Source organism: Panicum virgatum, chromosome 7K (genome assembly GCF_016808335.1).
Source record: "Panicum virgatum strain AP13 chromosome 7K, P.virgatum_v5, whole genome shotgun sequence".
Lineage (NCBI taxonomy): Eukaryota > Viridiplantae > Streptophyta > Magnoliopsida > Poales > Poaceae > Panicum > Panicum virgatum.
Window position 1 is genome coordinate 34662439 of NC_053142.1, and position 26195 is coordinate 34688633.

At 46.9% G+C, this 26195-nt stretch overlaps 3 protein-coding genes across 3 annotated transcripts; 2 read left to right on the forward strand and 1 right to left on the reverse strand.

Moving 5' to 3' along the window:
- Positions 1-6195: 6195 nt before the first annotated feature.
- LOC120642249 (7-deoxyloganetin glucosyltransferase-like) lies at positions 6196-8170 on the forward strand. The gene is made up of 2 exons (XM_039918711.1): positions 6196-6894; positions 6996-8170. Exons 1-2 carry the CDS (start codon positions 6387-6389, stop codon positions 7949-7951), a joined length of 1464 nt encoding a protein of 487 aa, XP_039774645.1. The 5' UTR covers positions 6196-6386; the 3' UTR covers positions 7952-8170.
- A 10416-nt stretch (positions 8171-18586) lies between these two features.
- LOC120642250 lies at positions 18587-19566 on the forward strand. Its single transcript, XM_039918712.1, has one exon. The coding sequence runs from the start codon at positions 18814-18816 to the stop codon at positions 19048-19050; it is 237 nt and encodes a 78-aa protein (XP_039774646.1). The 5' UTR covers positions 18587-18813; the 3' UTR covers positions 19051-19566.
- A 773-nt stretch (positions 19567-20339) lies between these two features.
- Positions 20340-24395, reverse strand: LOC120642251 (probable protein phosphatase 2C 41). Its single transcript, XM_039918713.1, has 6 exons — positions 24236-24395; positions 23854-24066; positions 22591-22833; positions 22236-22512; positions 20869-21023; positions 20340-20765 (listed from the first exon to the last, which is right to left on the reverse strand). Exons 2-6 carry the CDS (start codon positions 23890-23892, stop codon positions 20625-20627), a joined length of 855 nt encoding a protein of 284 aa, XP_039774647.1. The 5' UTR covers positions 23893-24066; positions 24236-24395; the 3' UTR covers positions 20340-20624.
- Positions 24396-26195: the final 1800 nt, after the last annotated feature.

Consider the following 26195-nt stretch of genomic DNA (forward strand, 5'->3'; position numbering starts at 1 on the left):
AAATTATATAAAAATGTAACAACATTCATGATACACAAAATAAGTACCATTAAATAAGTTATAGAATAGTACATTTTATAATATTTTTATTTGGAGATATAAGTGTCTATACTATTTACTATAAATTTGATCAAACTTAATCTAATTTAATCTGTATGGATTCTATAATTATATTTTTTTTGTGGATGAAGGAAGTAGGTGGCAAGAAAAAAGGTCCCACCCACTTCAACGCTTCCGGCCGCGTGGTTCACGCGACGCTGATGACTTGTCCGTGTCTCACAACAGGGGACGTCTCACCACCCCGGCCGCCGCCCGCCCCACTAACCACCCCCGGGACCCAGCACCCCCCCTCCCCTAACCCCGGCGCTAACCACCATCGCGAGCTGGAGGTTGAAAAAGCACAGTGCGCACGGGTCCACCTGCAGAGCACCGCCTCCCTTCTGCGACCCACAACAGCGTGCAGGCACGCACACACAGCGTCGTCCTGTTTGAGTATTGCTATCGCAGAAGAAAAGAAGAGGAACGGCGGTAGCTTTACCGTTAGACCTATCGGCATGCGACACGTACGTGTTTGTTTCCGATCCACAGTCGATTTTAACGTCCACGGCCTAGGCGTGAGCTATAAAACAAAAGTTAGCTCCACGGTGGGCCAAGCTGGATCAACGACCCAAAATTCGCATGGGCCGAAATGGGTCGCCATCTGATTTTTGATGGGCTAAATTCAACCGACCTCATGCATATGGTTAGGTTAGCCTGTCGCGGTTTTTTTATTTTTTTATTTTTTATTTCCATTTTTTACAAAAAATATATTTTCAATTGGGAAATTTACAAAAATATACCCCGGCCGCCCCGCTGCCGGCAGCCGGGCGGCAGGGACTTAAACACAAAATAAAGAAGAAAAAAAATTGCAGACAAGTCCCTGGGGCCGGTCGCCCGGCAGCGGGGCGGCCGGCCCCCGTGGCCGCCCGGCAGCTGGGCGACCGACTCTGCCACCCCTATATAAGGGTTGGCTGGTCCCCCCACCCCTCATTTGCATCACTACAATTCCAGAAACAAAGAAAAAAGAGAGAGGGAGGGAGAGAGGCGAAGCCCTGCCGACTTTTCGAGCCGGCGACTGCAGGTAACCAAAATTCTTCTACGCTTTACAAATAGCATGATTGTGTGTCCAGATATGTCGAGCAATTATTTTTGTTGTAATTATTTTTGTTGAAACAGTAGATTAGCAATCAATTTAATATCATGATTCTATGTCCAGATATGTCGAGCAAGCTTCGTTTTCAAGTTCATTATGGTGACGGATATATTTCTCATGATGCGTATGGAGTAGATCTATCAGCTTTTGAACGAAGAGAGTGCGGAATAGATAAACCCTTAGAGAGGAGTTTTTGTTCCATACGCAAATGGCTTCACGAGATATTCAATGTGAATCCAAAGACTCATTTCCTAACCGTTCAGACTGTGACAAATTGGAGAACTGAAGAGGATTTCTGGGAGTTTATGCTTATAGCAAACGCCGAAGAATGGCGGACTTACATGCAAGCAGCTCTTGACCGCGGGTGGCCTCTTGCAATGCTAATTCAGATTCACCAGAAGGCAGGCCATTTCGGTGAAGGATCAACAAGTACATTGCGGCATGTTCAGAATCTGGGTTGGATCCTGAGGTTTTTGTTTCACAATATTACAGAAAAGGAACCGCTGTGCACACTTGGGGCCATGAGATATATGGCATAGGCAGTCTGGGATCATTCACTACACCAAATATCTCTCCAATGTACATTCTCAATCCAGATGCTAGGAGAGGGGTAGGTCGACGGCAGACACTTCGTATCCGTAACGGAATGGATGAGTCTGAGGCAGGAAAGAAGAAAAAAAAAGATGCAACCTGTGTGGAGCAGATGGTCACACTTACAAGAAGTGCCCTAAAATGCAAGAAGATAATGCTGGTGCTGAAGTTGGACCTTCTGGAAATCCCACCGATGGATTGCCTCCGGAGTTTGGAGCCCGTCGCGTCTAGATTTCGTTATGTGTGCATATGTATTTCAACCAGATGTATGGATATGTATTCCGACCTGTATGTGATAATTACATTTCGTTATGTATGGATATGTATTTGCACCAGATTGTAGCATGTAATATTACGAAGGTATTGTTCTGTGTTTGAATTGTTCTACGTTTTGCTTGATTTGAATTGTTCTGTGTTTTGCTTTATTTGAATTGTTATGTGTTTTGTTTTATTTGAGTTGTTATGTACTTTTCAACTCTCCTTGACGAATTATGAAAAGAAAAATCAAAGACTCTGCTTTTACAAGATGAGAAGTGTTCATGCATTTAATAGAGTTTCCACTGTACGCTCCCTGATTATATATATGATGGTTGGAAGAACAATCCAAGAACACAGAAGAGAGTGGTAACTCAAAATTCATATCTCACTGGAAAAACTGGAAATTGTACTGAAATAGAAGGGTAGTTACGAATCATAAATTTTCGGTTTGCAATACAGTTTTGTAAACAATGCTACGATTACAAAGCAGAGGCCTAAGGCTTTCGTACTACTAGATACTTGAACAATGAAAACCATGGCATGTGCAACACGATAACCTCGTGTTGTGAGTAAACCTAACATGCCTTAGGACATGTAAAATGCCGGGATTACATGGTGGTGCTTTACTGAGTGCACCGGGGATATTTTCCCTTCCTAATAGCTTCAGACCCTGCTTCCTTAGCACGGCGGGCCCTCTCTCGCTTTCTCTTCCTGTCAGCTTCACGTTCCTCTGCCTTCTGACGTTCCACTTCTGCAATCCTCTTCTGAATATCTTCCTGGTTTTTCTTGCGCTTCTCCTCCATCTGTTCTTCATGCAGCATTCGTTGCCACCTTTCTGCAGCCCACCTTGCTTGACGCTCCACGTGGTCCTTATCCTGCTGAGATTGCTCGGTGTCTACTGCACGAAATCACATAGAGGCGGTGGAGTCTTTCCCCAAATCATGTTAGAAGTCATTACTAGATCAGAAAGTGACAAACTCTGATAGTGTTTTGTAGTACCTTTGCTCGGTCCTTGCCGTAATGCTTGGGCGGGTCGTACTCGTAATTCTCGCACATGAAGAATCTCTTGCCAAAGTCGTCCCCCAAAACCCTTGATTTCATTAGTTTGCATAAGGATCCGAAAAACACATAGGCACCTGGACTCCTTGGGGGACTGTTTCCGTCACCTTATTCCATGGAATGTAGGTGGATCCTGAGGATGCCATGGTGTTGAGCCCTAGCAATCACAAGTGAGCAATCAGATAGCTAATATACTATATCAACGCTAATCATTATCAGTAACTACACCTAAATGTACCACTAATCACTCCTAATAATAATTAAATTGATTGCTAAACTATTTTCTAACATTTTCTAAAAAAAATTCTAATATTTTCTATAATTTTCTACAATTTTCTACAATTTTCTAATATTATCTTGCATTTTTTTATTTTCTAATACTTCTCTAACAATTTTCTAGTATTTTCTAATACTAAATCTAACACTAAATGTACTATATCAACGCTAATCACTATAAGTAACTGCATCTAAATGTACCACTAATCACTCCTAACAATAATTGAACTGATTGCTAATTCTACTATTTCAAAAAAAATTACAACATAATCTATTTAAAAAATATAGAAAATTTTAGTTACCTAAAGTCGCCGCCTTGGAAATCCGACAGGGCTTCGCCGCTTTGACTCTCCCTCACCCCTCCTCTCCCTCCCTCCATCTCTTTTCTTTTTTTTCTGGATTTTTAGTAAGCCAAATGGGGTTGAGGGGGCCAACACCTTATATAGGGCTGGGGGCCGGCCGCCCAGCTGCTGGGGGGCCGGCCGCCCAGCTGCCGGGCGGCCAGGGGGGCCGGCCGCCCCACTGCCGGGCGACCGGCCCCCAGGGACCTGTCTGTAATTTTTTTTCTTTTTTTTTGCGTTTAAGTCCCTACCGCCCGGCAGCCGGGCGGCCAGGTCCCGGCCGCCCGGCAGCGGGGCGGCCGGGTATACTTCTGTAAATTTCCAAATCGAAAATATATTTTTGTAAAAAACGGAAATAAAAAATAAAAAAACCGCTAGCCTGTCGAGGGAGGTTGGGCCCGACCTCCCAGGTTTGGATGAATTCGTTTGGAGGTCGCAGCTCAAACAAATTAATTTTGGAGTAGCCGTCAGGAGTAATGCCAAGGGATATCTCTTTCTGTCTTTCATACCTTTTGATGAAAACAAAATCTCTTTGATAGCCACGGGCAACTTGTCAGCAGCCCCCTCTGACGTGACACGGTAAAATAGCTCCATGATTGCCTTGGCCGCGAAGCGAAACTCTGACGGGCAATACTTGTCCGATCTGGGTAGCCATGTCGAAACTTGGAGTCGATCTAGAGCTTATTTCCACCGGTTTGATGTTAACCCTAGCAGGCTAGCACGATCGAGGTCCTCCATGATCGTATCTGATCTGCACATCATGGGCATAATAATAATAATAATAATAATAATACATCTGCTTATTGTAGCGAGCGTTTGGGTCGTTGGGTGTTCGATCATGCTTGGCGCGAATGCAAGTTGCAGTTGGACCGTACGTCCACACCGCCGCAGATCCCTGGACCCTGGCTTAGCTAGCGTATCTCATCTCCTGCTGCGAGACGCTCCCGTGGGGTGTAGACGCGCGAGATGCTGCCCTCGCTATCGCAACTTGCGTCTCGCGGCAGCTAGGCGATAATAATGTTCTCCTAGTGTTATACGGGAAAAAACAGAGCAGAAAAATGTCCGTGGTTGATACATCAAAGCAGGGATGAAGGATAGGTATGGTACTGGTACCCAACGAGAGGTAGTACTCTTTTTGCTCCTTCTTTGCTTTTTTTTATGTGGTACTCCTTACATCATGATAATCCAATGGCCGGAGAAGGCTGAGTATAAGAATTGAATAAACATGATTTCTTCCCTTTTTCATCCACCTGACGTGCTCACGTTGGGCTTCCCTTTTTCTCTGTTTCTCTCTTTCAGACCCAAAATGACGGGAGGAACTAGTTCACGCCATGACGGAGCTTAGTGCCGGAACTTTGGGGAGCATGCGCCATCGCCAAGACGAGGCAAAGTGACATCGTCTCCGTGCGTGCGTTTTTTTTCTTTTTGTTTTTTTCTCCTTTTTATCATCTTTTTTTACTAAGAAGTTGTTCCAAATTTTTTTTGGAATAACATTGTTTAGAAAAGTTATTGAAAGAACTTTTTAAGATTTTATCTGAATGACCTTTTCTTTGAATTTTTTTTGAAGAACTTTTTTCTTAGAATAACATTTCTTTTTTAGAAGAGTTATTTGATAAACTTTATCTTTTTCTAACAAAGCTGGCCATATAATTTGTAATTACCAGACAAAATGGCACCAACAAGAAAAAAGTAATTAACATACCGCCGTTCTTTTTCAAAACACTGAATGCAGGAAATTTTGCCCTCGTTCTGTTCCTGGCGCGAGGGCGCAGTAGGGGTGCAAATGAATGTACGGTGCACCTCCAACCCTCTTTAGTTCAAAAATATTGTACTAGTTTTTTCAAAATAGAATCTCATTTTGGAGAAGTACAAAATTTTGAATTAAAAATAGTTGGAGGTGTCACTAAGGGTCATCCATTGGCACCCATAGGTGCTGTGCCCGTATACCAAGTAGTTCCTTATTCAAATGAAGACGATCAGGTCAAGATGGTAAAGAATTCTGGCGCGTAAATTTTCTTTCGGAAGACAACCATACGGCGAACGTGCTGGTAGCGCGATGGTAAGCGCTCCCGTCGTGGAGCTGCCCGCCCGGGTTCGATTCCCGTCTGGGACGTGCCCGGGTGTCGCACCAGGTGCTGAGGACCTGAGGCGCGTGTGCGTAGTGGGTGTGAGTGTGTGTGGTGGTATAGCGCGTTCCGAGACTACTTGGGCAGCCTCGTCTGCATTGAGTCCGGTTAATACGGGCGACTAAAATCTTATACGACTCCCAGTGCTTCTGGGTGCTTAAAAAAAATGACAACCATACGTGCAGAGCTCTGCGCGAACTTTGACTGCCACGCGAGTTAGTGTCAGCGACAGATACAGTATCGCCTTGATTGCAATAGGTTGCGGCGCCAATGGAGCTGACACGATTAAGAGCTTCATTAGTCGCAAAAAAAAGATTAAGAGCTTCATTCTATTAATCATAATTCTTTATCAGTAATAATGACAAACTGGCTGCTCTGATTGCACGATAGCAACAGAAAGAATGCCTGAATAATCTTCCAAACAGAGAGGTGCTGCTCTCTATATAATCAGTCTCTTCCTCACACTGTCACACAAGACGTACACAGCCGTCACAAGTTCACCAGCACGGCTGCACACCCATTACTGCACGGGCGCAGATAGGCATGGGCTCTGTCGCCGCCGACCGGCCGCACGTCGTGTGCGTGCCGTTCCCGGCGCAGGGCCACGTCACGCCGATGCTGAAGCTGGCCAAGGTCCTCCACTGCCGGGGCTTCCACGTCACCTTCGTGAACACGGAGTACAACCACCGCCGCCTCCTCCGCTCCCGCGGCGCCGGCGCGCTCGACGGCCTCCCGGGATTCCGCTTCGCCGCCATCCCGGAGGGCCTGCCGCCGTCCGACGTCGACGCCACCCAGGACGTGCCGTCGCTCTGCCGCGCCACCATGGAGAACTGCCTCCCGCACTTCAGGGGCCTCCTCGCCGAGCTCAACGCCTCCCCGGACGCGCCGCCGGTCACCTGCGTCGTCGGCGACGACGTCATGAGCTTCACCATGGAAGCCGCCAGGGAGATCGGCGTGCCGTGCGCGCTGCTCTGGACGTCCAGCACCTGCGGCTACGCAGGCTACCGTTACTACTGCACCCTCATCGACCAGGGCGTCTTCCCTCTCAAAGGTGACAAGCTAGCTGCCAACACCTCTCGCACGGCACGCGGTATCAAGTATTGAAGTGCTCAGTGCTCACACGTTTGTTTTTTTTTTTTTGGTGAGATGCAGAGGAGCAGCTGACGAACGGGTTCTTGGACACGCCGGTGGAGAGTGCGCCCGGGTTGAGCAAGCACATCCGGCTCAAGGACCTCCCAAGCTTCATCCGCTCAACGGACCCCGACGACTTCATGGTCCACTTCGCCCTCAAGGTGACCGAGCAGATAGCCGGCGCGGACGCCGTCATCCTCAACACCTTGTACGAGCTCGAGCAGGAGGCGGTCGACGCCATGCGCGCCATGATTCCGCCTCCCGCGTCCATCCACGCCGTCGGCCCACTCGCTCTGCTCGCCGAGCAGATCGTGCCCCAGGGCAGCCAGCTCGACGCGCTGGGCTCCAACCTCTGGAAGGAGGACGTCTCCTGCCTCGCCTGGCTCGACGGCAGGGAGCCCCGTTCGGTGGTGTACGTGAACTACGGGAGCATCACTGTGATGACGAACGAGGAGCTGGTGGAGTTCGCGTGGGGGCTCGCGAACAGCGGCCACGACTTCCTGTGGGTCATCCGGCCGGACCTCGTCGACGGCGACGCCGCCGTGCTGCCGCCGGAGTTCCTGGAAGCCATCGAGGGCCGCGGCCACCTGGCGACCTGGTGCCCGCAGGAGGCGGTGCTGCGGCACGAGGCGGTGGGCGTGTTCCTGACGCACTCCGGGTGGAACTCGACGCTGGAGAGCCTGTGCGCCGGGGTGCCGATGCTGTGCTGGCCCTTCTTCGCGGAGCAGCAGACCAACTGCCGGTACAAGTGCGAGGAGTGGGGCGTGGCCATGGAGATCGGCCACGACGTGCGGCGGGAGGCCGTGGAGGGGAAGATACGGGAGGCCATGGGCGGGGAGAAAGGGAAGGAGATGCGGCGCCGCGCGGCGGAGTGGCGGGAGGCCGCCGGGCGCACGACGAGGCCCGGCGGGGGCTCGTACGCCAGCCACGAGAAGCTGGTGGCCGACGTGCTCCTCTCGGGTGGCAAGAGTTCTTGATTAATCTCCACGTACGGGGGTTGTCCTTGCCACCAGAGCCTGGTCTCGATCTCCCACCGCGCACCACCAGCTTCCAGTAAATGAGTGCTCGATCTGTATTGCAATAGTGAAAGAAATTGTTTTCCTTGTCAAATATAATAGTGTGGTATGTAGCGTTGTAATGTCCACATGATTATTGGAATACATAAAGCTTAATTACAAAATTGTAATGTTGTCCCAGACTCTCCAGTAGTCTACTACTCACATCAGATTTGGGAAGTAGAAAAAACATTTTGCTGCAACACGTGTCACAGGTTGCATGCAGCATGCAAAGAAAAAGTTTTAAGAATAAAATTCTGACATATAAAAGAGGTTCACCACAACAATTGTGAATGTTTCATTCAACGTTTTATTGAAAAAAATCCTTTAATCCAAAACATCTCATAACACTTTGTGCAACATCATACATCATCTAATGCAACATCTCAATTTTACAGTTGTGAGTTGCAACATCCCAAATCCAGTAATAAAATCATCATCAACCATGCAACATAAAAATATGACTACTGCAACATCTCAGGTCAAATATTGTAACACAAAAAATTGAACATAGTATAGAACATCTCGAAATCAATATTGCAACATTAGCGAAATACTACCTAAAACATCTCAAAATACATGCTGCAACATCATAAAATCTCAATGCTATATGGGTAGTTGGTGCCTATTATGGTGGAGTCTTCTTACTCCTGGAGCATGATAGCGGCCACCCTGGAGTCTTCTCCGGCCCCGTGCTTGCCGACCGTTATTGTCGCCAGCCTCGCGTGTCGATGGACTCGCCACTGCACGCGCACCCATGCCTACCGGCCTCGCGTGCCACCAGCACTGCCACACCTTCCACCTCCATATCCATATCCATCACCGTCACCTCCCGCCCGCGTGACACGCCGCCACCGCCGTCATCCAGGATCCCTGCGGGACCGGCATGGTGCTATGCATCCGGACGCCGCCGAGGTCTAGCGGCGCAGAGGCGCGGGGTCGCCAGGCTCCAGGACCGCGCTTGCAGCTTCGCTGACACAAGTTGCCGGAGACCTCACCAGCCCCGGCACCCGTGCCGGCGGCACGTCCAACAATGACCACAACAGAGCGCCGTGGGCGGCTGCGGGTGCAGGAGATGCGTCGGGCGCTTCCCCAGAGACCGCGCCAGCCCTGGCGCCCGTGCCAGCGGCGCGCTCAGTGATGCTCAGCGAGCAAGCGCGTGAGAGAGAGAGTTGTGTATTTTTACAATGACTGAACAATAATTTCTTTTCACTTAAATCACAACTAAATTGATATATCGTGATCAATCAAGAGCAAAATATGATATGACATCTAATCTAATAGTATATTACGACTTTTTCCTCCCACATGTCGAAAGTCAAGATAGGCCAACCACCATGAATAATAACACATGAACAACTGAGGTCGCCGGGGCCGGCCGCGCGCCGCCCGCCGGGCTTGGCCGCACCGCTGGGAGCAGGCTGCGCCGCTTGCCGGGACCAGCCGCACCGCCAGCAGGGGGGCCTCGCGGCGGGGTGCAGGGGGCCTCGAGTAGGCGGAGGGGCCAGCTCGCAGCGGGGTGCCACCGCGGCGGAGGGTCCAGCTCGCGGCGGCGGCAGGATGGCCGCTCGGCGGGGCCGTGCGGCGAGGCGCCGGCGAGCTCGCAATAGGGGAGGTTGTGATGAAAAAAAAAAGAAATTGCATGCATCAAACCAGTGGCAGTTGGGTAAATAGTTAACTCAAAAGCAGCTGAAAGCAGGAGTGGGAGTACTTTCACTTTGTACTAGAGCAAAAAATAACTTTTAGGTAAAATCAGCTGCGGATTTTGAGCCATTTGGTTGGCTTTTGCAAAAGCAAAAGCAGGTTCAAAAGCTCCATCAAAAACACCCTAAAACATTCAACTTTTATAATGATAAAATAGAAACATATATTATACCTCCCTTTTTAATAAATATTGCACACTATATTGCCTACTAAATATAAATACGTGTTCCTAACCTGTTAGACTGTCGTAAATTTTATCATAAATATATTAAATATTTAATATATAACAACCAATAAAAAGGAGGGCCACTTTTGCGCGGCAACACCGCACATTCAACACCGCGCATTGTTCTAGTGAGCCTTAGCACGCTGGACATCATGTCTTCCGGCCAAACCAGAGGAACACTTATCCTTGTATGTATGGCTGGGCAGAAAACCCGATACCCGATACCCGAACCCGAAAAACCCGAGCCCGAACCCGAAAAGTCCGAACCCGAAAAACCCGAACCCTAATTCGGGTTCCAACCCACGGTACCCGAAATTAATACGGGTAGTTCGGGTATTGGGCCACGGTACCCGAAATACCCGAACAACCCGAAATGATTTGTTTTTTCATCTATGATTTGATTTGTGTGCTTCAAAACTATGTTTATTAATTGTGATATGTGAAGTGTGAACTGTCACGGTTTGGACGTGTGAAGCGTTAGTTAATTTCATTTGAACTGTCAGTTTGGACATGCGAACTGGATGTATGGTTGGGTGTATTTGATTTGATTTTATACTGCATATGTGGAGTTCCAGAATTTCGGGTAATTCGGGTAAAACCCGAACCCGAACCCGAATTTTCGGGTACCCGAATTTTCGGGTTCTTCTTTTTTCCCAATTGATTTCGGGTATCATTTTTGAAAACCCGAAATTCCTAAAACCCGAACTACCCGACCCGAAAATTTCGGGTAACCCGAATGCCCGGCCCTACTTGTATGCTGCTGTTGGATGCCGTTTGAATGGTGCCACGGCTCCTACGTGCCTCTGAGAACTGAGATAGCCGCAACAACTTCGGGTTGAGCCACATGAGAGAGAGAGAGGGATGGGTGGTTGAGCGAGGAGAGGAGGATAGGATAACTGGATAAGGATGTAGGAGAGTTTAAATGGAACATTCCGGTGGCGGACAGTTCATGGACGGGAGAAGCATGTAGCGTCCGATATTTAAGTGATGTGTCGGACGTCTTAGTCCTAGCATTATTGTTTTTCCAATATGCTATTGCTATGTTGATTCAATCTTCACCTTCTTCTCCAATATGTTGAGATCCATATCCCCACCCCATCCATCTCTTCTGAGATTGTGCTTGTTTTGGGCTGACCTGACGATTCCGCAAGACTATAATGGAAAACACTATAATCTATATTAATACTTAATCATGTTACACTAGGTCTTTAATCGTTTTGTTTTTTAGATTACACAGTAAAACTCAAACACTCACAAATATTTGAATATTGAACCAGCAAATCGTCAAGATTAATAAAATCATCTCAGGCGTCCCGCTGTCGACGGGAACGTCATCGCCTACCATTAAAAGCACAACACCATTAAATTCTAAAATATTTGCTTCCATAAAAATCAAATTCTGGACCTAAAATACTACTGAGACTGCTAAAACCACTAGACTACGTATACTTTCGTAGTTGCATGGTCTTAGGAGTGCCAATGGGTGACTCTTTGGGGCACCTCCAATCCTCTTTAGTTTAAAATTTTGTACTAATTTTTTAAAATATAATATTATTTTAAAAAATTAGTACAAAATTTTAAATTTAAAAGAATTGGAGGTGCATCTAAGCCGCATAGCTAGTTTGTGTATTCTTCGGCCCGCGACGATCTAAAACCCATGCAGCTTTTGCTCCTCCTTTCTTGGACCCTTTTCGCATGCTAAAACCCAAACGTTAATTTTCCCGGCCCAAAGCGCCCAAAGATGTGGTAATTCAAGCTCCGGTCAACGTTCATTACATTACTTAAGAACTCTTAAGCAAAAAAACGTTCATTATAATACAATTAACTTTTTATTTCTTTTGTGCTAATAAAGGCGCCAAAGCTATCTAGGGGCTAGGGCGCGTAGTTTCCACGGACGGACAGTGCTGATGGCGGCCGGGCAAAACGTGTCCTGACTCCTGACAGCATTGTAGCAGTAACTTAATCCTCCTCCGCTTTTTTTCCTGAAACGACACGAGAATGGCATGTGCCAATCGCCTCCACGTTTCGACTTTAATTTCCGGCGGTGCGAAACTTATTTAATTTGATCGCCCTGTATATCACGACGGCTCATAGACGACACGGTGTCGTGTGGTAGATATATACAGGTGACATCGGAGCATCCGTGCATGGTCAGACACCACGTACTTGCGTACGTATACACTAGAAACTGAGGCGCACCAACGTGAGCCAGTTTGAGCTGGTCCAGTGGATGCCATATGATAGTATTAGCGCAGACTATATTTTATAAATTTAAAAAGCTATGTAACTATTGGAAACTATCTGGGAACGACCTGATTTTTAACTTTTATTTGTATTGTATGAAATTTTGAATATTATTTTGGGTATCGAAATGTTTTTTTTTGGTGAAAGAAGGGATAAAATAGTTTATTAGTGAGGGTGGAGCACAATTAGTTCGATACTTAATGTATTTGCGAAAACATGTTGCGATTAGTAGATGTGTCATTTTTTTATGAAGTAGTGGTTATATTTAAATATGATGCGTTATTGTGGAGGTAGCATGAGAAGCCATAGAAGAATAGTTATCGAATTGTACGTATAGTGTTGCTATTGTAGTAGTAATGACACGGCCTTGCCGCGTGGACCTGTATCCCGCGTTGTAGTATGGTAGTTGATGCGGATTTTAGTTCATGCATGTAGTTGTTGTGTACAGGCAAATGTATAATTTTTTTTAAAGCAATGTAGTTAAGTTGAATCCACTATTCCATTTTTTTTGCATAGATGTCATGGCTTGCAGTCCGCTGTTACAATTGGTATGATTTGAGCATTCAATTGTCGTGACGTTAATATTTAAGTACTATAGTATGTATGACATTTGTTGATGTATTTATTATGGTGAAAGAAAGGGTAAAATAATTTATTACGGAGGGTGGTGGCGCGGAGCACAATTAGTCGGATACTTAATATAGTTTGTGAAATCATGTGATAATTAATAGATGTGATGTTTTTTAAAAAGTTGTAGATATATTAAAATATATCACGTTATTGTGGAGATTGCATGAGAAACCGTAAAAAACGGTAGTACATTATTTTTTTAACAAAATAATATGCTATGTTGAATGGATTATGGAAATAATTGTGGTGAAAGAATGGTTAGATAATTTATTAAGGAGGTTGGAGCACAATTAGTCGTGTACTTAATGTATTTGCAAAATTATATTGCAATTAGTAGTGCATTTTTTTATAAGAGAGGTGGTTGTACTAAATATGACATGTTATTATGGAGGTAGCACGAGAAGCTATAGAAGAACGGTGATACAATATTATATTTTTTGTAAATTAAAATGTTATGTTAAATGAATTATGAAAATGGTTTGAATTTAAAAAACTTTGCTATACAGTGAAGTTGTAGATTTTGAATTTGTAGGCAACTTTTGTATTGATCACTTCTTATTTAAAGATATTTTGGTGTCAAAATTATAGGTGCAACGGGTTGCATGTAAATGTTTGTTTAAATGAATTGCGAAAGCATTTTGAATTTTAAAATTTGCTCGATAATGATCGAAATGGAGGTATGACATTTATTGCTGTATTTATTATGGTGAAAGAAAGGGTAAAATAATTTATTACGGGGGGTGATGGCGCGGAGCACAATTAGTCGGATACTTAATGTAGTTTGTGAAATCATGTGATAATTAATAGATGTGATGTTTTTAAGGAAGTTGTAGATATATTAAAATATATTATGTTATTGTGGAGATCGCATGAGGAACCGTAAAAAATGGTAGTATAATTTTTTTTAACAAAATAATATGCTATGTTGAATGGATTATGGAAATAATTGTGGTGAAAGAAGGGTTAGATAATTTATTAAGGAGGTTGGTGCACAATTAGTCGTGTACTTAATGTATTTGCGAAATTATATTGCAATTAGTAGCGCATTTTATTATGGAGGTAGCATGAGAAGCTATAGAAGAACGGTGATATGATATTATATTTTTAGTAAATTAAAATGTTATGTTAAACAAATTTTGAAAATGTTTTGAATTTAAAAAACTTTGCTATACAGTGAAGTTGTAGATTTTGAATTTTTAGGCAACTTTTGTATTGATCACTTTTTATTTAAAGATATTTTGGTGTCAAAATTATAGGTGCAACGGGTCGCATGTAAATGTTTGTTTAAATGAATTGGGAAAGCATTTTGAATTTTAAAATTTTCTCTATAATGAAGTTGTAGTTTTTGAATTCTTGATTAAATTTTATGTTGAGTAACTTTTGATTCCAACATGTTTTGGTGTTTAAATTGTACGTATAATGTTGCTCGTGTGGAAGTAATGGATGAAACATGTTGTGGTTTGATTCAATTAAAATCTAAGGGTTTTTTTGAAAAAAAAAACTGAGAGAGGATAAGAACGGCGGGTTGATTTTATGAAAACTCAAGATTTTATTTGTAAATTTTCTTCAACCAGCACCGTTGGACTGCGGGTTGATTTCGAGAAAAGCTAAGGGCTTTTTCGCAAAATTTTCTGAGAGAGGAACTTGGACCGTGGGTTGATTTCTCTTAAGCTCGAGGGTTTTTTTTTTTACAAAATGGCTGGGGAAAGCTGGGCCGTCCACCTGGCCGATCCGACGGCCGAGATTTGCCGGCAATGTGGCCTGCTTCCCTGGCCTCGGAATTGGCAAGGATTCGTAGGTAGAGATGATACATAGAGCTTGACCACGACGTCTCTGTTAATTACTATGTGCTATATGGTGGCGGAGGACGTACGTGTTACTTGTTAGTTTAGCGCGTGATAAAACTTAATATTTTACCGTCTTGCGAGTGGCAATTAATTTGATGCTAAGCCTAGGAGCAACTCCAACATATTGATCTTCCTCTTTTTTTTTCACTTTTTCTCAATATAGGGGATTGATATCGAAAAAACCTACTCCAACAGATTGATTTTCCATCTCTTTTTCTCTTTTATTTTTTGTCAATCCCCAATAATTTCTCTCCAATCCCTAATAAAAAGGGGAGACATCGCATCCCCTTTCCATATAGAAAGGGGCAGAGGCGGAGCTCCCCATGCGGCACGGTGGGGCAGCTGCCCCACCTACCGCCGGAGTAGATCCCCTAGTACCCCTCTGTCTTCCTCCCCTCCGGCCAACAAAGGAGCGGCGGCGTCCAGCGTTCGATGCGCCGAGAAGACGAGAGCACAGCCGTCCGCGTCCAACGAAGGAAATACGCTTCAGCAGTTCGGCCTACAGCCATTCAGGAAAGGAAGAAGACCCCAATAAGGCCCAATCGCCCCAAGTTGAAGTGCCCCCAACCGGCAGAGGCCAACCCTATACCCAGCGGCGCTTGACCTCGACCTCGACCTCGACAACCTGTCCAGCTCTAGCGAGCGCTCGGGGTTGCCAACCGCCACCGCACTAGGAGCTCCACGCCGCGTGGCTGGTCGCTTGCTCGCCGTATCCGCCCGCCCGCCTCGTGCTGCTGCCGCCTGCAGTCTGCTGGCTGCCGGCTCGCCGCTCGCCTCGCCTCAGCTGCACCGCGCTGCGCGCCGCCGCTGCCCGCCGCCGCTGCCCGCGCGGTGCTCGCCGCTAGCATTCTGTGCTCGTGGCTGTCGCGCAGGACGAAGGCTGGGCAGACGCGCCGAAGCTGCCGCATGCTGGCCGGAGCCCGAAAGGGGCAAGGGAGGCGCCAAGGCAGGCAGCCGGGTGCCCGGGCGCCGGCCTGTGCCAGGGTCCAGCCGGCGCTCAGGCTGAGCAGGTTGCTGCTGGCGGTTGCAGTGCAGGCTGCTGCTCTGAATCTCTGATGGAGGAGGTGGGTGATGTTGGCACTGGATTGTTGAATTTTCATCTTCAAATATTACACACAAAGTCACTAACTGATCTGTTCTTCAAATTTACAGCTATGTTAGCTCTTGGATTGTTGAATTTTGGTCTTTAATTTGGACACTTGTTCTTGTTTAGTTGGTCTTCATTGAATTAATGGACTACTATTTTCAAATGAGAGGTGCCATCATCAATCATTATCTGAATTTGCCACAGATTAGCTATTGATGTGTGTCCTTTCGATGTCATTAAAAAGTTTTATCTGCAATGCGCCCCACCTAGATTTTTATTCGAGCTCCACCACAAGAAAGGAGAGAAAATCAATCAGCTGGAGCACTTCTTCCATATATGTTGAAATTGAGAAAGGAAATTTCTCTATACGGTGAGAAAAGAAAAAAGAAAAAATAAATCCGTTGGAGTTGCTCTAAGCGATGTCGAGCCACAACCACATCTATCTCATCCGGTTTTTTTTGTTAAAAAAAACAAGATTATCCGATCCCCCTGCAGGCAGCAGCCAGTTGCGAACTTGCGACATGGGCGTTGGATCTCTCGCTCCAAGTGTCAAACGACGTCTCGTCGGACGCCCCGGCCCGTCGATCGGGACGCGTCGATGCTCCCAAATCCCCAAGGATCCCCCCGGCGGCCCGGCCGGGTCATACGCGGATCGCTCTTCCACACGGGACAGTCACCTGCCCGCCACAAGCCTCCGCGCGTGTCGTGTGTCGTGTCGCCCCTGTCAACGCTGTTTATTAGTTGCCCTGTGCCCTCCGCTGCCCGTACTCCCTCGCAACTGTCTTTCGCTCACGTGCACTTATTATTAGTCTTGGGTGCACGCACGACGCACGCCGCGCCGCTTGCGCGTGCACGGGACCAGGGAGGAGGCTCAGGAGGGTAGTGTGCTAGTGTTGGTGGCTGTGATGAGGAGCGTGTATAGGTATAGCACTCGTGCGTCACGTTGCCCCGCTGGCGCGGCGATGGTATATATCGGTCGTGTCAGAGCGTCCTGGTTGCCGCACCAGCTGAAACTGAAAGCTACAGAGGTTAGCTGAACCGCGCGCGACAGAGGCGCAGCTAGCTTGGTGTTGGTGGCGGCGGCGCGGCTAGCTTGCACGGTTCATCGGCCATGGCGTTGGATGCCGATCAGGCTCTGCGGGCGGCGGCGGCGGCCGGTCCTGGGCTCGGCGGCACCGCGGTGCCGCCGTGGTCGTCTGGGGACGGCGCCGGCGCTTCGCTGTCGGCGGCGGCCCGCGCTGGCGTGCCGCCGGTGGTGCTCTGGAGCGGCGACGACAGGAGGATGAAGCAGGAGCTGGTGGCGTGGGCCAGGGCCGTGGCGTCCGTGGTCGTCAGGGACTACTCCATGATGCGTTGCTGAGGCATGTGTGTGGCTAGTTTGCTCCCAGGCACAGTTACCTAGCAGCAGTATAGCACGACTGGGGTGGGGATGAAGCGATCAATCCGCATGGCCGGTCGCCATGATTTTCAGACCCACCCATTCCTGTTCCGCCATCGGTGGCACACTTGTTTCTCTCTCTCTCTCTCTTTTTTCACGAGTCGTTTTCTTCTTGGCGGAGTGAATCAACGAATTATATTAATGACCACGAGGAAGATTATATTGCCCGTGTTCACAAGGGTTGTACATATGTCATATATACATCCGATCCGGAAAGAACATGAATGTACTTTGATGTTCATAGGTAAATGAATGTTCTCGTTTGCGACTTGTATCTGGATCCGGGATATATATAATTTACTAGGGGCTAAAATCATAGTTTCTATTATTTAGAATCGAACACAGCATCATTGGTTACAGCCAAGTCTAACATAAAAATAGGAAGGCCGTCATGATTTTTTTTGGTTGACAACATTGGAGTTTCCGACAAATGTCAACTGAAGGTTTTTTTTTTTGTGTTGAATTTTTTGTAACGACCTTCGATTAGAAAATGGTCCAGTCCCAGCCTTGCTCGTCACCGCAGCTGTGACGAGCTCCTGTCACGATATTAGGGCAGTCTCGACCTATAATGTCTTGGGTATAGTGTTTATGCTACTACATCATTAAGACACGACAATTTATAATTTTTTTAGTGTGGGTTCTTAATAAATTCTCTTTTGTCTCTCCTCTTAATAATCTCTGGTATTTGTTCTCCATCCATCATGGAGACACTAATAACCTGTCCAAATATAAAACTTGATAGTGTGTATCTGTTTCTCTCTCATTTATTATAGCTTCACGTAAGCTAAAAATCGTATGTGACCCGATGTGCCTTTGTTTTCTTCAGTGTCTTCATTTCCTGTCAATGTGCTGGTTTATAATTCCAAAGCAAAAAAAAAAAAAAAGCAGCAGGGATGGAAATAAACAAAGAGACCCTGTACTCCGCGGTCTTGGGGGGAATGTATACATAAGAGATTTGGCAAACGTATAGTACGGGATACACTCAATCGATCAGTCGCCATCGTCTCTCATCACCTGGACAACAATGGGCGAATTAAACTAGAAACCCAGCAGGGTCGTCCATGCCAGTCACACCCACCTTACTACTAAATCAAGATTATCCCCAGTCACTAGCTAGTTAATTGCAGCAGCGCGTGGGCATCCGACCCTCTCGAGCTGCCAACGGCGGCCTCGATCGGTTCACACATCCCCACCTGGACCTGGTGGCGCCACGCTCAACGACCGGGACGCGTCGGTCCGGTCGATGACCCCAACGCGCCCCGCGCTCCGAGGGAAAAAGGTGACGGCGAAAAGGAGAAGGAAAGCGCCACCGTACCTGCGCGATGAAAAAGAAGAGAAGCGCTCCGCGTTCGTCGCGGGCAGACGAGGTAAGAGTTTATCTTTGCGCTGATGATGGGAGGCACGTGCTGCTCGTGCAACACATGTGGTGGCCACCCGTGCGCCCCTGGGCCTGGTACATATAGATATAGAGCGTCGCCAGTGTCCCGCTGGACTCGCATCCAACCCGAGACTAGCTAGCTTGCAGTTGCTTCCTCAGCGCCGTCTCGTCTCGATCCATTCCCGAGGACTCGGCGGTGGTGCGGCAGGTGCAGTTTCAGATCATCAGCCATGGCTCCGGACGCGGGGTCGTCCCTGCCAGCGGTGCCCTTCGTCGCCGTCCTGGACGCCGGCGGCGGCGGAGCGAGGGCGTGGTCCGGGAACGGCGGCGGCGCTCCGTCGGCGGCGCCGGCCGCGTCGGTGGACGTGCCGGCGCTGTGGAGCGACGAGGGGCGGATGAAGCGGGAGCTGGTGGCGTGGGCCAGGGCCGTGGCGTCCATGGCCGTCAGGGAATCGATGCACGGTTAAATCGCCAAGGAATTCAACATTTTGTTGGTGGCAGCGGAGGCGCTGAGCGGGTCAATTTTCGCGACGAAGCATCATCGTCCGCCGCGCTGGCGCGGGGGTGCCCCTGCTGCTTAATTCCCGACCGTGCTTGTTTGCTCGATCGATTGCCGATCGGCTTGTACATGGTAACATGGCTTTTTTTTTCTAAAAAAAGGATGGAAGAGAATTTGGCCAGATGATGTGTAGCATTTCTTCGTGCCTTTGTTTTTAGCGAGAGGATAAATTTGACTACAAACTCGCTGTCAAGCCGCGTTACAGTACAGCCAGTGGCGGATGTACACCCCGGGCCACCCGTGCCATGGCCCGGGGTTCGGCCCAAAAAATTACTGAAGAAGCCCAAAAAATTACTGAAGAAGAATAAATATACTATTTCGTGATGACACTTGTTGTATGTTTTCTATCTTTCCATTATGTTCTCGTGTATCTTTTGAACTTCCATTATGTTCTCGTGTATCTTTTGAACTATGAGTTTGTCGATGTCTAGTTTTTGTCACAACTATATTTAAAACTCGGCCCGGGGTTCAACTCAATTCTGGTTCCGCCACTGAGTACAGCCATCTTAAAGTTGTAAACTTGCACCACCAGTGCAGCAACGCCACAACGGGTGCGGCAGTTGTGATTCGGTCATGTATGGCTCTGGACGCCAGTAAGTTCCCTGCTACCGGCGGTGCCCGTCCCCGCCATCAACGCCGGTGCCAGCTGCCAGCGGCACGCCGTAGCCTGTGGTCTGCTGGGAACGGCGGCGGCCGGGGCCCGGGGCTGTGTCAGTGCAGTGCTGTTCGGCGACGGCGAGACGCTGAAACGGGAGCAGGCGGCGTGGGCCAATGCCGTGGCCGTCAGGGAATCAACACGGCTGTTGCCGTGCTAATTGTGGAGTCTGCAGAGAGACTGAAATTGTACTGTCGGGAGCGCCATCGAAATATTTCATTTTCACCTCGCGATCTATTTCCCCACCATCGAAGTCCTGATGGGCCGAACTGGGTCACATTGCTATCCAATTTCTAAATGGGCCAAAAGTAATGTCCTGCCGCGGGCTGCTGCTGTGGGTTTATGGACGGACGAAGGCCGACAATGTCCGTGGGAGTTTTCCTTCGGTATTATCTGCCATTTTCTCATCCACGCTTAGCACGGGATGGATTTGGTTGGCGTGAGGCTTTTGCAAAACCTTCTGGTGGTTGCATAACCTTGCGATCATTATCTTAAAAAAAACTTTCCTCGCAAAAAAAAATATCTTAAAAAAACTATCAAAATGTCAACTCTCAATCCACTTTCACAAATTCACAACGGACCACTGGGTTAGCTTCCAAAATCTGCAACCATTATTTACAGTCTTACAGATGATAGCATATTTATATATGAACATGCAATGGAGCCGCCAAATCATTTACAACCAAACAACCCAGTAGTAATTAACTAATTATTCTTGTCTTTGGACTACCACAGCCATCGTCAGGCAGCCTAAGTTGTGCCACACAAATCATTTTTCTGCTCTTGATCACAAGTTCACACCCCCTCCTGTGTCAGCTGCAATCGATTTACGCCTTGAACCGAACGACGATGCATGATATATCATCTTTACTGTCTCTTTTTAATGCTTCGGCGGTTAATTGCTTTGCAGCTGCATATGGATCCTTGAACCTTTTGGCCACATCAATGACTTCCCGATTGTTCATCACCTGGTCGATCAAAGAAAACTGTAAAAAACGCAGCAATGTGGTTCCAAACTTCCAATCAGATATTGGCCATCTGGGCAAATTTAGAAGGAAAAAAAAGCCATACCTTCCAAAGACCGTCACTTGCAAGGACAAGTAGCTCAGCGGTGTGATCGATGTTTTCAACTTTTATATCAGGCTCTGATCTCAGAAGTGATTTTAGATTCCTGTCTCCAAAAGCTCTGGAGACAGCCAACTGACCACATACTCGGGGGACATCTCCTAAAATTTAGAGCGTCAGACACAGTAGGCTGTAAACAGAACATTTAAATTACATAGTTCTGTTTATTTTTATGCATGTAAATTTGCTTAATTGCTTATCTAGGTACTGCACATTACAGGATAATAATCACCAAGAGTCTCCACATGAAAGAAGAATTATTAATCTGATCTTCCTGTCACTATGACTATATTGGATATCAAAATGTGCCTAGTGTAGCATGCAAAAAACTAGAATTATCGCATGGAACAAAATGTAACAGAAACAAGCAGAGATGTAAAGACATAAAAGATGAGGTTCTGCAGAAAGAACATCACAAGGAAGTAAGGAACAATAGAATGATCTTGACCTCTAGTATATACCATTAACCCAAAACCTGTTCTATTACATCTCAAGAAAGGAACTGGTGCAATTTATGTGAAAAACAGGATACATAAGGCTAAAGAATGGTTTGCCTTCCGAAAAATCAAAAGTGAAGAAATAATCTTGGAACCTTTCAGCCTTTTCACCAGTATTCCTGTTTAGCTAAATTCAAACTTTTTTTGTTCTAAGAATGCAAGTAACGGCATAGCACCTGGCTAGGGTTCGGACTCCTTCAGATTAACTAATATGTGTCTGTGAAAATTTTTATTCTTCAAGTTAAAATGATCCCTTGCAGTAACCCCATAAGATGCCTTTTTGAATCAGAGATTGAGCTCATAATTGACTATAATGTTTCATATAAACTGATGAAATATGGTGTATATGAAATATGGCGGTGATCATCTTAATTGCAAAAATGCACTGCCCGTAAGATGTTGTTTCAATATCACAGTACAAGAAGAACTATCTATATTATTTTCTCATGCAATGCATCTCTAAGCCATTAGCACCATTCTTTTGCTATAAAAGGTATGCTTTTGTTAAATATCAGTATAGGACTTGCCACAAGAAATTTACATCAAAATCCTATTTGCAAAGACTCAATTATAAGCTAACCACATGGTGCTGTACAATGTACAATCAACAAAGACATCTGACTAGTCAAGCGGTGACAAAGATTCATAAATCGAGGAAATCATGTCCTGAAATTGTCTAGTAGACACTTTTTTTTGATTTTTTCCATACTTAAAAGTCTTCCACTAAGATTACATCAAAAGATTATTTCACGAAGTTCACAGCAATCATTTAAACCAAGGTACCATGCTTAAAGAATAAAAGAATCGAGGACACACCTGGCATGTTTGAAACAAAGCCGCCCCTATTTTCAATTACACTACGCTCAACATTCGGATCATGGTCTATTGACATCTGTATGGGTTCACCACCTTTCAAAAGAACAGCTCTCGAATCCCCGACATTAGCTACCCACAACTTCCTGCCGTTTACAAGAATGGCAGTTACAGCAGTGGAGCCGCCTTGTCCCAAGTCTGGAGTATGTGACAGAATAGCTTGGTCTGTTTTTTCGTAAGCTTTTGTGATCGCCCTATCTGGATGTGTCCAAAATTCTTCCTAAAATAGCACAGTAAGAATAAGATCACCACAGTGCTAGTAAATCATCCCTCATCAAAACAAAAGCTAGAAACTTACTTCATTCAAAATATTTGAAAATAGATTCTTCTGTAAGTACGCAGGAACAGTATCTCCTAGATGACCATCAAAAATAGCAAAAAGGCCTAGCTCGCTTCCCTTTACTTCAACAAAATTGGCGACATGGTAGTCCTCCATTGGATGATTTGTCTTTCCTCTTACAAGGTTATAGCCATAGCAGACCTTGACTTGGCCCTGACGGCCTTTCCCTTTACCAGATGCCGTTGACCCTTGCCTTGTGAACTGTACACAAGCAGAGCAATGAGAAAAAGCGATATGGTTGATGTGCCAATGATATATATTGTGAGCTCCTAACTTAGTAAATGTACAATACTTTTGAGAATGCTTCTAGGGAGAGCTTAGAACAGGTATGGTAAAAAATTGGTTAAACTCAATTCACTAGAAGCTAAGGATAATGACGATTTCTTATGTGAACAACTCAATGGTAGTGATTACTATCAAAGCATACTGCACAAACACTTCAACAAACCTTTTCTCTATACTAAAATTTAAGAGCCTCCATAGCAAAATGGTATAAGAATCAAGGTTAACCTAACCGGTGGGAACCGGTCCGGTTTGACCGGTTACCGGTCAAACCGGTCCGGTCCGGTTCCGGTTTCGGCCGGTACCCAACCGGCCAAAATTCAAATTTTAAATTTGAATTCAAAAAATGAAAAATTCCCAAAAAATTCCTAAAAATACTTCAAGGTGTGATGAATCTAATGGTGTCAAATTTTCTCAAAAATTCATTCATTTAGTATAGTTTGTGGGAATTTAAAGTTAAATCAAAAAAGAAAAAGAAAAAAATGGGCCGGCCCATGAAGGCCCACCGATCAAACCGGTCAAACCGGCCGGTAAACCGGTCAAACCGGCCGGTAAACCGGTTGCACGAGAGCTTTTGAATTTCAAACCGGTCAAACCGACCGGTAAACCGGTCGGAACCGGTTGCATGGGAGTTTTTGAATTTATTTGAATTTGGATTTGAATTCAACCGGTTTCCACCGGTTACCGGCCTAACCGGTCCGGTAAACCGGTACCGGAGGGCGGCGGTTAGGCCGGTCCGGTCGGATTTTAAAACCCTGATAAGAATACATATACTTTTAGGGTGATAGACTAAAGCTTGCATTTAAGCAAAAAAATCACTATCTGCTCAACCTGTCATCCTAATGTATAAATTAACTGCAGAAGCTACAGAATAGTTCCATACTTATAAGTATATGATGATGCAAAGAATGATTAAGCCATTAAAAGCAGAAGACTTACCTCTGAGAAACCGGCACCGAAGCAGCAAAATCTTGCCATATGTTCAGGATCCCCTCTCAGTTCCAATCCAGCAACTGAGATTTATAAAAATAAGAGAAAAGGGGCGGAAGCTGAGAAGTCCCCGACAGCCGCCGATGCTTCCCTCGGGACACAGGTCGAGTTCGCTCACGACGGTCCTCCCGAAATCGCGCCCTTTTCATGGAATATCGCACCCTGAAATCAAGCAACCATTCAAATTTCACATAAAAGCAGATCCAGCAGCGAAACCAGACGGAGAAACGGGCAGCAAGTAGCTAGAAGCGGAGCGAAGAATCGGGCAGCTGAAGCGGAGAGGGGAAAAAAAATCGGGAAAAAAGAAGTAATAAGGAGCGAATCAACTTACCGACCGTGGAGGGAAGAGGATTGCGGAGGCCGGAGGCTTTGAGCGGTCGAGGAAGTGAAGAAGGCAAGAAGCCGAGCAGAGCTTTCTCTTCGAGGCTCCGCTTTTATTAATTAAAAATTGATTTTTCTTCGGGTTTGCGCGTCGGGACAAGGAAGTCTATGGGGAGGGCCTTTCAAGGGTCAACACTTAACGCGGAGCAGCCGGCTGTGGCCCACGCGCAACCAAGACCCAGTTCATATACGCTCCACTTTATTTTGGTCACTGAACGGTGGGTCCTAAAGTGTGGGGGCCCGAACATCATTGATTGCCGTGAGGTGGAGGGCGGGTGGGTGTGGCCTGCGGGAAAGCAATTGAAGACTTGGGGGAAGCAGGTGGGGCCCCCGGCGCCCCACGTTTGACTCGCATGTCTACGGGCCGAGACGGGCGTTGGCCTTCCAGGGACGTGGCCCCATGGACTAGATGGGCTTTGGTACACCCTGTAAATATATGGGCCAGTTAGTTATGGGCCGGGCACCACGGGTCCACGGCTTTGGAACGCAACATTTCCGCTCTAACGAAAAGGTCGCGTAGATGCAAGTGCAAGTGTGCTCCTAACACGTCGCATGCCTATACAAAAAAGAAAAAGAAAGAAACACGTCGCATGCCTTTATAAAGAAAACGTCATGTGAAGCGTGAAGGAAATCTTCGAAATGACCTTTAATATAAGTATAAATGGTATACCTCTATTTGTATTTGCAAACAGACCGAGTGTAACTTAGTTGGTAAGATTTCTTATGGTGAAATCTACCCATCCGAATTCGAGTCATCGATTTGTCACAAATACTCATATATTTCTAGATTTATCTAGAATTTAACCAGTGCTATACTTTGAGCGTTAGGCGATGTGCCCGTTGACAGCGAGAGAACTGTAGTGACTTCATTAATTTCTCGGAGGTGCTCATAGCGCTAGGATTATGTGCATATATTCACAGTGGTAAGTGTGCCTGCGTTTACGTAAACGTATGTTCAAAAAATCATATGCCTCTATTTTCTTAAAAAATATCATTCTTCCTCAAGAGCCACCGGCTATTGGAAGCCTCGGAACATGAAACCCTAACATCACCACCCCGGATGCTCGCAGCTTTGCCGACGGCCGCTCCACCTCCTCTCCTACCTCGCCAGTGTACCCACAAGCGACGACAAGCGCAAGCGCACACGGTGGCCGGCGCGAGCAGGATGAGAGGAGGAGAGGATGAAGGAGCGTGCGGCCCATATGGGCCCTGTCGGGTACCATGATCACGGAGCACCCTAACCAGGGATTAAAACCCCATCAAACGCGTAAAACAAGAGTAGGCATCTGGGCCGAATCCTCCCTGGAGCAGTGCCGACGTCCAAACTTGGATGCCCGAAGCCTCTTCAGGTACGGAAAGCCCAAGCCACGCTCGGCCCACGGCCCAGCACCACGGTACGGCCCCTCCGAGGCCTCACTGGCCGTGGAGCAATATCCGCCTCGCTCGAGGGCTCCCCGCCAAGGCCCCTCGAAGCGAAGGCGATCTCGGCACGGGGGAAACTCCGCCTCGCCCGAGACCACCCTCGGCAGACTGGGGCGGCGGCCCAACCACCCGACGGGACGAGGCGCCTTTACTCGCCAACCACTCCACGGCATGGGGCGGGAGTCAGATGGTGTCAGGCGGCGTCAGCTAGCGTAGGCCACCATGCCACACAGCGGACGTGACCGGCGTCTCCTCAACCTGCGCCTGCCACTATACCACTATTCCTGGCGCGGGGTAGGTCTGCGGTGCCCAGTGAGGACTTGCCTGACACCACCCACCACTGTGTCGCCTACCCTTGTACTTTTCTCCCCTGCAGGACCCTCGGCGGGCATGGGCGACGACCCTCGGACACAGTGCGGCCTTTGACCGGGGCAAGACCGGTGTCTTCAACACCCTCGACGCCCCACTTCATCCGACGCAGGGCACTG